This window comes from Myxocyprinus asiaticus, chromosome 2, assembly GCF_019703515.2.
Source record: "Myxocyprinus asiaticus isolate MX2 ecotype Aquarium Trade chromosome 2, UBuf_Myxa_2, whole genome shotgun sequence".
Taxonomy (NCBI): domain Eukaryota; kingdom Metazoa; phylum Chordata; class Actinopteri; order Cypriniformes; family Catostomidae; genus Myxocyprinus; species Myxocyprinus asiaticus.
In genome coordinates, this window is record NC_059345.1 from 55,137,932 (window position 1) to 55,150,827 (window position 12,896).

General features: G+C 37.2%; 1 protein-coding gene across 3 annotated transcripts in view; it reads right to left on the minus strand.

The window, feature by feature from the left end:
• Positions 1-567: 567 nt before the first annotated feature.
• The window catches only part of LOC127452314 (TBC1 domain family member 19-like), a 34,692-nt gene continuing 22,363 nt past the window's right edge, over positions 568-12,896 (minus strand). Inside the window, exons 13-21 of one of the 3 annotated variants that reach the window (XM_051717711.1) lie at positions 12,356-12,418; positions 8,780-8,864; positions 8,651-8,695; positions 7,147-7,179; positions 4,360-4,469; positions 4,157-4,248; positions 3,125-3,240; positions 1,812-1,882; positions 568-726 (exon numbers count right to left, since the gene is read on the minus strand). In XM_051717711.1, the coding sequence (XP_051573671.1) occupies positions 652-726; positions 1,812-1,882; positions 3,125-3,240; positions 4,157-4,248; positions 4,360-4,469; positions 7,147-7,179; positions 8,651-8,695; positions 8,780-8,864; positions 12,356-12,418 (690 nt within the window). In that variant the 3' untranslated portion in view covers positions 568-651. Of the gene's footprint in view, positions 727-1,811; positions 1,883-3,124; positions 3,263-4,156; positions 4,249-4,359; positions 4,470-7,146; positions 7,180-8,650; positions 8,696-8,779; positions 8,865-12,355; positions 12,419-12,896 lie in introns of those variants that run through there. The other 2 variants (XM_051717720.1, XR_007899237.1) reach the window with 2 other exon arrangements.

Here is a 12,896-nt window from a genome sequence, read left to right on the forward strand (position 1 = left end):
AGTTATAATATGGCATCAGCAAATGCATCACTGTCATAAATAAGAATATAAGAGTAAGGCTAAAAAAGACTAAATTGATACAGCATATATGGGTAAACTCCTATATAATCCCATATCTAATGTGGTTTTTCACTTTTGTCACTGTTCAAAAAATGGCATTAGAAGCCTTAAGACCCAATAAAATGGCTTTACTAGTGTTGACTTCCTATTGAAAAAGGAAGTTTGAGCAGAACATATTAAAATGGCCGTGCCTTTTAAAAAAATTAAAATAATATATATATATATATATATATATATATAAATAGCCAACATGCTGTAGTGTACTTCACAGCCATGATTAAACCATGTTTTTCTAGGTGCTAGGTGGTTTCGGGTGGTATTTACAACTAAGAGGGAAGATAACATTCTCATTTTAAAGGGCAAAATTTTGGGGGCAAAATTTTTATGTGCCCAAGAGCAACAAGAGAGAAGGATTGTATTTTTTAAATGTGCATGCTAAAGGATGATCTTGTATGAGTATCCTTGCATATAGATGGCCTCAAAGCTAATAGACATGAGCAAAAAAAGTACAAAAGTCCATTTCTTTATTTAAAGGTGTCTTTTGGACTGGTGCACCCAGCCACCAACACACAAACATAAAAGTCAGGCTCCTCAGACAGCAGTGGCGAAAAGGAAGATCTGCAGCAGGGGCATTACCTTCAGGGTTGAGAGGTCAGCAAGAACAGCCTGCAAGAAGAGAATAAATGAAAACAGAAGGATCTTTCTTAAGATGGAAGTAGATTTAGGGCAGTGTTGGGCACGTCATAGTAAATATTCATGAGAGAGACATCCATTTAGATCGTCTGGCAATGAAAGCACTGTACACCAAGACAAACTAAAAGAATCCATGAACACCAATCCTGTTTCTCAAAATGGCATCTGCTGGCCTGCTCTGATGCTACTTAAGAGCTTGGAAGGTGCTAAGGGTGCATCCGTCTCACAGGAGCTGTTTGGGGCGAAGGCCTTCAGAGGGAATCAAGTGCTCTCAAGCTTCTGTCCTTATGGAATTGGAAGCAAATAAATTTAGAGGCCCCTATCAGGTTAGCATGTCTCCTCTAATGTTTCATGACCAAGCCAGGCCGCTAAAAATACAACGTGTTATGATACTTTCTCCAGTAGGGGCCAGGTGGTACATAAGCAAGCAGATACTGTCCAGCAGCATCTTCACAGCGCCTTGAGGCCCAGGCCCGTGCGTCACTGTGGGTTACAGCCAGAATTAATGCCAGCAGGTCATATGCACTTTTACTACAGCTGTCAATCAAGCAGTTGCATGCGACAGCATCCAACAGTGCAACCCTCTTAATTAGCATAGGATGCTTTAATAAAAGTTAAAAGTATGGAAATAAACTTTGAATAAGTTGGGCCAATGAATGTAAAAATGCTAAACTGTCAAATCTTAAAGCAATTTGCCAAGTAAACCATAGAACATCGAAGAAGGTATATACAAGTGCAAATAAAGGGCTTTTGATTTTGCTAAGTAATACGTTTTAAACTGTAACACAAACAATAACATGTGCACACATACACATACAGTGCCTACAGTCAGCTTTCATGCATATGTTCCCATCACACTTGACATAGTCTAAACATTTTTGGGGTGGGGTGTGGGGGATGTGGTCCGCTTTTAAAAGTGGCTCTCCCAGCAATTTTAAAACATGTGCCTTGGGAGGACTGGGTTACGAGTTTTGGCTGCAAGTTAACATACTATTTCTGTATTTCTGTACATACACACACACACACACACACACACATGCATGCTTGCATGTAACAACCTCTGCCGATGCCAATGATGTCACTTCCATTAGGTTTTCGGCTCGGAAGGCAAAGACTGCAGCAGCCAGGACTGAAACAAAGGAACAAAAAAACAGGCGTCATATCCAGGAAGTTGAATGTATTCCATATTACTTATGTAAAGGTGAAGTGTGTAATTTTTTTAATGATAAAACACTTTCTCCCATCCAAGCTTAATATGCAGAGACAACTATAAGTAAGCCATTCATATTATTATTTCCAAAAAACTGTAAACACTGTGGCGCTACCAAAACATTGCTCTTATTTGTTTGAGCATCCTGACCAGCCCAACAGCAATATTGGCTCAACCCATGGCCTGAGTTTAGGGAGGGGCTATCTGTTTGTCCAACCAATCAAAGATGGGGGGAGTGTTCAGGGAAACTTGTTTTAAAACAGGTTTTTTGCAATTCCATTTGGTGACTCCAATTCCGTTTGGTGGCACAGAAATTGCACACTTGACCTTCAGCCTCCTTAATTGAGGGGTCAATTTGAAACCATGAAGGTTATTAGATACTGACAAAACAGTGATCTAAAACTTTGAACAGACTTAAAGGAATAGTTCACACAAAAATGAAAAATCTCTCATCATTTACTCACCCTTATGCCATTCCGGATGTGTATGACTTTCTTTTTTCAGCAGAACACAAATGAAGATTTTTAGAAGAATTTCTTAGCTCTTTTGGTCCATACAATGCAAGTGAATGGGTGCCAAAATTTTGAAGCTCCAGTGAAGCTTAAATTAATGTCTTCAGAAGCGATTTGATATGTGTGGATGAGAAACAGATCAATATTTTAGTCAATTTGTACTATAAATTCTCCTCCCATCTCAGTCAATCTCCACTCTAACTTTCACTTTCACATTCTTCTTCTCATGTTTTTGGTGATTAACATTATTCATGCATACTGGGCAGGGAGAACAATTTCTAGCAAAAACTGACTTTAATATTGATGTTTCTCATCCAAACCTATCATATCTCTTCAGAAGACACTGATTTAATCACTAGAGTTGTATAGATTACTTTAATGCTGCCTTTATGTGCTTTTTGGAGCGTCACAATTTTGGCACCCATTTACTTGCATTGTATGGATCTACAGAGCTGAAATTGTCTTCTAAAAATCTTAACTTGGGTTCTGCAGAAGAAAGAAAGTCATACATACATGGGATGGCATGAGGGTGAGTAAATGATGAAAGAATTTTCATTTTGGGGTGAACTATCTATTTAAAGTAGCATAATTACATGTTCCATGTTCAAACAGTTGGCAAAAGATCAAGCATTAGGGAGGACTGACCCACCTGCCACTATCTCTAAGGAATCATATCCTAGGATACGGTCCCACAACAACAACAGCTGATCAGTGGACAGGTATCCAGAGAAGGCTCGGACAATCCACTTAAAGGCAATTCGCAATCTAAGGAAGATGCATACACAAACTGAGGAAAAGACACACAAAAAAAGAACACTTTTGGATCATTTTTAAACAATAATTGGTCCCGCTTTATACTACTATGTACTAACGTTAAAATACATACAATAAAATTGACTTATTTTGTATCTATAAATGTTTTTCTGCAAAAATTCTCACAAGATTCACATTTGCTACTACTGAGGTTGGTAGGGGTTTAAGGAAAAAAAAAAGAAAGGACGGAACGGACATCTTGGTTTTCGCTGAAGATGCTGAAGTCTTTATTGCAGTGTAGCAGTGACAAGGTAGCTACATGGAGCACCTTGGATTCATGCTTAAGTACATAGTAGTTAAAGTCACCTAAAATAAAGTGGGTCCCAAAAATCTTATCTGCTTCAATGAAAGTTTTGAATTTTAAGACTTGTATGTGCATAATTCACACACTAGATGGAGCTGTACTATTACAATACAGCACATATAGTGGAATCATTTTCTGTGTGTAAGTCACTTTCAGCTGAATGCTAAAGCAACAAAACCAGTAGCTATTACAAATGTGGCCTGAACAAGAATGTACACATTTCTGAAGAAAATGTGTTGCAATGTAGTATATTGGTTAAGGATCTTTGCCCAATTACAACAAACCACAAACAAGTAAAGTAAATAGATAATTATAATATAATATTTATATTATCATTAAAGGTTTTCTTAACTTAAAGAGTGTTTTGCAACTGGCCGCTGGATTAAGATCTGAACCAGATTTGGGCAACCCGTCGAAAAATAAAAACAGTAGATCCCCTACCACCACTGTGTCCAGGAGCAACATCATCATAAGAGACAACTAAATGAAATATATACCCAATAAATATGAATAAGGTACTGCACAAGAGATTGATTAACTGAGTATTCTGCATCATGAACTCACGGTTGGGCTCCTATCTCCCGTAGATGGTAGAAAAGCTGAGGAAGGTGGGTCTGCAGTAATCTCTCAAACTGCAAGCACAGTGACACTACACCCTGACACACACATACATGTTTGATGAGATCAGAGACAATCATCTTCCTGCCACTCAACTGACACTTAAGCAATCAGTTATGTTGCATCACAACACCAACAAACATACTTACAGATGGATGTGAGGAGATAGAGTGCAGTCTGAAGAAGTAGCGGATATACATCTCCCTGAACACGCTGTACAACTTAGACGGCTCATTATATAAAAAACACAGAGGGGCCACTGCAGCACAAAACACAGACATATCCACAGGAAATTATTAAAGTGATTTTACCATGGTACTCTGCTTTGTATTGGGGGGGTTAAGGTGGGGCCGGGTATGCTTGTAGGGAGTCAACTTAATATTTGCAGACATGCAGTTTTTTTAAGACAACCTAAGATTCACCAAATTTGAGTAAAAATTTTAATTTTAAAATATATAAACAAACAGGCTCATGGGTAGCTCAGCAAGTAAAGACGCTGACTACCACCCCTGGAGTTCGCAAGTTTGAATCCAGGGTGTGCTGAGTGACTCCAGCCATGTCTCCTAAGCAACCAAATTGGCCCGGTTGCTAGGGAGGGTAGAGTCACATGGGGTAACCTCCTCGTGGTCGCTATAATGTGGTTCGCTCTCGGTGGGGCGCGTGGTGAGTTGTGCGTGGATGCCACGGAGAATAGCTTGAAGCCTCCACACATGCTATGTCTCCACAGTAACGCGCTCAACAAGCCACGTGATAAGATGCACGGGATGATGGTCTCAGATGCGAAGGCAACTGAGATTCGTCCTCCGCCACCACGATTGAGGCGAGTCACTACGCCACCACGAGGACTTAGAGCACATTGGGAATTGGGCATTCCAAATTGGGGAGAAAAAGGGGAGAAAAAAACAACAACAACAACAACAACAAAAACAGGCTCATGACAAAGGTTTCAATAAGTCAATACACCCTAATGTTCTGGTTTTACTCACAAACTTTAAGCCATGTTGACATGCTGTTCTTTAGAAAGACTAATGCAGTATCAAGAATTTGTTACCACATTAGTTGATTTTATATGGTCCAGTGTAGCAAGTGAATTGTTATGTGTATGTATCTATCTCAATTACTATGAGTTTAAAAAAGTTGCATGCATCATAATTATAAGTGACCAATAAAATTGCTTTAATGTTTTTTCTTTTATCATTATTATGTCTGTCAGTGTCTATGCGCATTCCTTATTGAGTGCACTTTGTGTGCACCTCTTACGAGAGAATGCGGTTGCTAATATTAAGCTCAATTCTCCTTTATTGAGCACGTGTGCCTCTCCCTTTTGATTGGTGTGCCGCGCGTTAGTATCTGTTTGGTTGCCCGTCTCTGCCCACGTGTCGGGAGTGTGGTTGCCTTCCAGTTTGCTGTACGCTTGTTCTCTGCATTCACGAGTCTTCAACGGAGAGGAGAGTGGGTCTCTTTGTCTCGCTCTCTGTCAAGTGCTTGTAAGGGACCGTCTGCAAATTGCACCCACAGCACTAAAACGTCGGAGGTGTCCAAGTATTCATTCATTCATTAATTCAATTAAAGTGTTTAAGACAGAACATGCAAGGCAGTTGCATTGAACACTTGGACACCAGTGACATTTTAGCACAGTGTGTGGACTTTTCAGATGATCACTTTTAAATGAAACTTTACCCCACTAAAAATTATTATGCAGTCATAATGCATTGATGTTTTGTTTAAATATAATTTGACTGGTCTGTTTATTATGATGTGGGGTCACTGAACTCTCAGTGGGATGAAAAATGAGAATACCACACTTACCATTCTACCACTCCAATTTAGGGGGCCCAGTGGGGGGGGCCAGGCCTATTGACACAGGGGCACTGGCACCCCCCACCCCCTAGAACCGCCCCTGCCTTAAAAACACCCCTTTCTGTGGTAAAATCACTGAAATTCACAGCCTTTCATGGCTTATGCCCAGATGGAATCTGATGATGCTGAGAGCACTAGAGTCTTACTGATAGCTTAAAGCTTAATCAAACTGAACTACCTGAAATAATTAATAAATGAAAACGCAAGGGTTAGGGGATGAGTAGAAATTTGTGAACAACAGACATTTATATTATGCTGAATTCTGAGCGCATAGTTTCCATGTGGGCCTACTTATTGCTTTAATAAAACTGTAGCTACACCAATATGATAAAAGACACCAAATGTTTAATAAGTAGTTAGCAAAGTTAGTCACATTTATTACTAAGGTAAATCAGAGCAAACAACTGTTCAACCAAGTTATTTAGTTTCTTAGACTTTAAGCTGTTTACAGTTGCCAAACAACTCAAATAGATTCAAAGCATTAATAAAGAATCAATTTTATGAGCGCATCCAATCAGATCGTATAGTTAGAAATGGGTTTCCATTTGTTTCATTCCTTGTTTTTCATGCTGTTGTTGTATGTTGTTTTGCCGATGTAAAAGAGGGAACTACACCTACAGTGTGTCAATAAACTGTCTCATCTGAATGTAAAAAAAAAAAAAAAAGAAAAAAGTTAACACTTTACAATAAGGTTCCATTTGTTAATATTAGTTAACAACATTAGTTAACATGAATTAACAATGAACAATACTTTTACAGCATTTATTAATCTTGGTTAATGTTAATTTCAACATATAGTAATACATTTTTTAAATCAAAATTTGTATATGGTAACATTAGTTAATGGACTATGAACTAACATGAACTAACAATGAACAGTTGTATTATTATTAACTAGCATACAAAGATTAATAAATGCTGTAAAAAAATATATATTGTTCATTGTTAGTTCTTGATATCCAATGCATTATCTAATGTTATGAATGGAACCTTTTTGTAAAGTGTTACCAAAAAATTGAGCTGAGCTGAATTTGTATATAAGGTTTTATGCTGTATTCTTCATGTTTCAAACTCACCATACATTGAGAAGCCATGAAATGGGATGACACCTTTGGGAGGGAGAGAGAGAGGCAATATTCTGTCACATTGTTAGTACACTGTTACCATTAGAACAGTGTTTCAGTGGTCCTGTTAAATCTTTAAGCTCGTATCGGCCCTGCCGGCGGGTAATTATAAATTATAATTATAAAAATAATTATCAAAATATCAATAACTAACACAAAATAGGTATCATTTTAAAGCTAAGAAGCTGTACTTTACAATGCATGTAGATATTATGAACAAAACTGAACAAGGGCTTTGAAATTTGCAGACAAATCAGAAGTGTTCCGTTTTGGCAATTTATGAATAATTTTGCAATGTGCATATTATTGTAATCATTAAAAAAATCAAACTGATCAAATAGCCATATGTCATATGTCGAAGTTTTTAAAGAGTAGAATACAACCAGCCTATTTGTTTTACTCAGACAAAAATATAGTGGGTAATAGCTAAATACATGTCTTTGACATACGTTACATTTAAACAGGTAATGCCTATAAGCACGTATTTGCTTACAACTTCACGAAAAATAAACAGAATATAAATATCACACACTATTACTTAGAGAAGGGGATTCCCATTAAAACGAGCCCACACACAACGTAATCGGATGCACAGATCATTAGATAATTCACACAAAGTACGATGTGCACATAGCTCATAGTGTGATATCTGGCTAAATACACGTTAGCTTTCCTGGATCAGATGACTTCATCGGAAATTATGTAGTACGTTGTCCAACGTCATAGAATGCTAAACCAATTGTATTAGTATTCAGTTCATATAATCATATTCAGATTGCTGCAACTAGAGGTGGAAGTCATCCAAATATGGGCAGAGAGGATTGTTCAATCTAATTACATATGGCCACCAGAAGATGACACAGACTCAGTGATGACAGAATGGAACTCAACGAGATTTTGTTACTCATGCGTGCATGCTTTGGAGAGAGCATAACTTTAGTCATTCTTGTATTTGCATGTGTAATTAGTTATTATGTACAATTATTATGCTTTATTTGTTTGGAGAGGCTTTTGGACACTTGGAGATGTTTTTGGACAATGGGATCAATTATTTTGTAAAGCTATTTTTTTTGATTGCTTTGTCGTATCAACACAAAATTTGACTCAGTTAGGGGTGATTGATTCAGAGCTACCTTATTTACACCCTGAGATATATAATGTCAAATCAGAAAAATAATAAGAAAAAAAAGTTCTTTTTTTTCAGCAGTTTCTAAGGCTGAGAGTCTCAATTTATCATAATCTATATCATTAAAAATCTTTTTTTTTTTTTTTTAGAGTTATAAGCCTTTAATTTTGGGCATGCCACTTAAACACGATATCTTTAAAAACACCCTCAAAGCTTAAAGGGTTAAACTAATAAATCAGAATCAATAAACCAAAATCAGAGAATTCAACAAATGAAGATACTGACTGGTGCATGCTTGAATATGAATGCATGTAAAAGCTGCTTTCTCACCATTTGGGGGGTAAACCACAGCAAAATGCTCTGAACCAGATTTGCCTAAGAAAAAGACAATTTCATAAACTGAAAAGAAGGTAAAGGAGATATTGTTACAGCAAAAAGATAAACATGCAAAGACGTTACTTTGGATGCAAGATTTAGGTGGCATAGCACTGTTGTAGTTGAAATGCTCCAGGACTGCAGTGTCTCGAGAGAAACATAGCAAAACCTGAGGAGAAAAACAATGCACAAATAAGTACCACACAGACTTGTATTGCAAACATACTTTTAGCTTTGGTAAATTGCTTATTTCCTGGTGCAATCACATTTGCAGAGCCACTTTAGAGCCACAGCCTGCCACAGTCAAACAGGTGCGTTCTGTCTTTTATTACACATTCCCATAATGGAAATATAATTCATTTTAAAAGAACAGCAATCGGACTTCTGCAGACATATTTTTATCTGCTTCCTATGATGCAGGTTTCTCAGTAACCACATTTTCCTAATTTGTTTTTTAATGGATTTCTAAAGGTTTTCTTTCCAACCTGATGTAAGAGGCCTGTTACAATCCTAGCAACCTAAAACCTCTAAAAGAATAGATTGCATTAACATCAATGTCACTTAAGGATGTTGCTCAAAGTTTAAAAACATTCAAACACTACCATTGTTTTATCTTTCTAATAAGAATATTTTTTACACTACCATAATACAAAGTAAACGGTGAAGTGTGTAGTTCAACTAACACAACTACATAGTCATTCATTGGCTGATTCGCCTGTGGCACTTTCAAAACAATCACAATTTATCCATATTATTTGCTTTAAAACAAAGCATGAAAAACAGCTCAATTTCTAATTACACAGTAATAATAGTTCTGGTGACAAAATCTAACTGGAAGAGCTGCATTAAAAGCCGTTTTAAAATAGCTGATATACGCACACCTGTACACACATAAAATGTATTCTGTATTAATGCTTTGAATCTATTGACACCTCTGATCTCTGGGTGCCATTACCAAAACATGTTGCAACAGGTTTGTGCCTTTCACCTATTTTCTTTTTTACTTTTTAACACATCCAGCTTTCTAATCACCACAGTACTACTACCTAGTATCTGAGTTCTGACAACTTAGACGGTGAAATTCTTGAACTGTCCAGAGAGTTCACGCTAAACCAATATTTAAAAGCAGGCTGGCCTCTTTTATCTCTTCACACCTGCAAACAGGGCCGGCCCATCCTGCAAACAAAACAGGCAGCTGCCTAGGGCCCGACGTGCCTGGGGAGGCCCCATGAAGGTGCGAACACATGTAAAATAAATGAACAAATCAAAAGATTAAGAAACAGTGATGACTTTTATTTTGAAATTCTCCGCAGTCCAATGGTTTCTATCATGCACACACTCAGGAGAGCATGCAACGCGCGTGGACCTCATCATTTAACATACAAATCACAATGATGGTGAAAACTAAAAACAACATATTAAGTATAAAATGATCACAAAAAGACAAATAACTGACAGTTACAACAAATAAAATAACAGCAGTATATCTAAAATCAGCAAGAATTAAAGCTAAGCAGTACACACTAATCTGCCTAATTTATTCAGAACGCAAAGCATTGCTGGGTATGAGTGCCGCATCTTATAACAGTATTATTAGACACAGTAAAACACACCTTGCTGAATAATGCACAAGCCTGACAGAAATGCAGGAAATAAGTTGTAGTTGCTTTGTGGCTATTTGAGACTTTGAGGCTTATTTTGTGTAAAGGATAGCAGAAACGGCAGTTGACACATCATTAGGGCTTTTCACGTTTTCTCAAGAATAATCTGCTTGGGAAGGAATTCAGACACTGCCGATATATAGAAGCAAAAAACTCATATAGAGTGAAAATATGAGCAATTAATCTGGAAAATAACCAAACCATCCTATCTGCAAAGATCTCTGATCTCTAAGAGGTATGTGTTTATTCTTTACATTTGTTTACATATTTATATTTCGAGGTGTTGCATTTATATTTTGTTGCTCTAAATAAACATTTACACATGTGGGTAGTTGAAATTGAATTCCAACAATTGTCAGCCGTGTCTATACTATTAAAACTATCTAAAACTATTTTAAACAGCATTTTCTTATTTTGTGTTACTTTAATGAGTAACATTTATGGTTGTATTTATTTATTTATTTGATTTTCTCAACTTTTTCTCCCCAATTTGGAATGCCCAATTCCCAATGCACTCTAAGTCCTTGTGGTGGTGTAGAGACTCGCCTCAATCCGGGAGGCGGAGGACAGATCTCAGTTGCCTCCGCGTCTGAGACCGTCAACCCGCGCATCTTATCACGTGGCTTGTTGAGCGCAGCATTTACGCACAACTCACCACGCGCCCCACCGAGAGTGAACCACATTATAGGGACCACGACGAGGTTACCCCATGTGACTCTACCCATCCCTAGCAACTGGGCTAATTTGGTTGCTTAGGAGATCTGGCTGGAGTCACTCAGCACACCCTGGGATTCGAACTTGCGAACTCCAGGGGTGGTAGCCAGTGTCTTTACTCACTGAGCTACCCAGGCCCCTATGGTTGTATTTGTCATCATTAGTTGATACATAATGTTGTAAAATGTTACCCAGTAATTATCATACTTGCAGTTTCCATTGAGACATTGGTTTATTTGTACTTCTAGAAAAAAGTTGAACGGCGATTAAAACAAGGTGATAAAATGGTGACTTTTCACAGCACCAAAAATACACATATTTCCTTATGCATGCATCTGCATGTTGGAAAAAAAAAAGCTATTGGACACGTTATTTTTCATCTACCGAGCTATACCGTATACTGCTTCTTTTTAGAGTTTTCTATTAAACAAACCTACTCATCACGTTTGCAGTGGTTCTATGGATGTTTTAAAGGTTTCACACCAGGGGGCCCATTTTCATGATTTTGCCTAGGGCCCCACAAACCCATGGGCCAGCCCTGTCCGCAAACCATATTCCAGTTCCATAGTGATGATAAAATGTGTTCCTGTGAAGCTCAAAACCCACAGGCTTTTCTATCGTCTTTTATCCAAATGCAGAGAAAACACAGACACAAACAGCCCCAGGAAACAAGGCAAAGAGGCACGTTGATGGTTGTCCAGGGAATACCAGCCAATGAAACACCAAAGTGAAAAACAACTTTGAAAATTGAAGTGTGGTTTGGAGCCTCTCAAATTGCTTGTTTTCAAGATTAAGCTGCTGATGAACCATTTATTCAAGTAGAAGAGAAAGAGTAAATTCTTTACAAACAACATCTAATAATGACCACTCTTTCAAGGCAGTGTATCTTAGCATGTTTGTACTGTTTGAAAAAACAAAAACAAAAAAAATGACGAAAAGGAACAATTTGAGCCTTGAGACCGATGATGGTGTGAATAGAAGTTAAAGAAAATATCAAGTTCTGGAAATACAAGACTCTAAGTAATGACTCATGATGAATTCCCTACAAAAAGAGTGTTGTTTAGAGAGGACTATCTATGAGACTATACAATCCAGCCTTATCTGGTTTAGGTATGGTATATGAAGCCAAAGAACATGGGTTTGCAGTGGTAATGTTCTCACAATAGTTTAGTCTACTAGAAGACACATCAATGTCTTTTCTAAAATAATTTGGGAAAAATTCTTGTTCATAATCAGCTGATTGAAAGGTTGTTTTGTAAATGATTTAGATTTAGTTTTCACTCACCTGATATAAATAGTCCTCAAATACAAAGTAATAATCGTCATTACTTGCCGTGAGCTTCACATCCTGAGACAAAAATCAGACATTTTAATCAGAAACGGGTGCATTGGAACATCTGCACTAAAGGTGCACTAGATGTACTAAAAGCATTTTCATAACAAATTTCCATAAAATTGAATGGAGTAATCTTTAAGAAAATGATATTTTAATTAGTGTTATTTTGTTAAAGATTACACAGTTCAATTTGATGAAAATCTGTTATGAAATTAAAATGCGTAAATCTCACAATTTGGCTTAAAGGAATGTTCCGGGTTCAATACAAGTTAAGCTCATTCAACAGCATTTGTAGCATAATGTTGATTACCACAAAAATGTAGTTTGATATGTCCCTCCTTTTCTTGAAAAACAGCAAAAATCTAGGTTTCAGTGAGGCACATACAATGGAAGTAAATGGGGCCAATATGAAAACGTTAAAATACTCACTGTTTCAAAAGTTTAGCCAGAAGATGTAAACAATATGTGTATTAATATGATTTTAATGTGA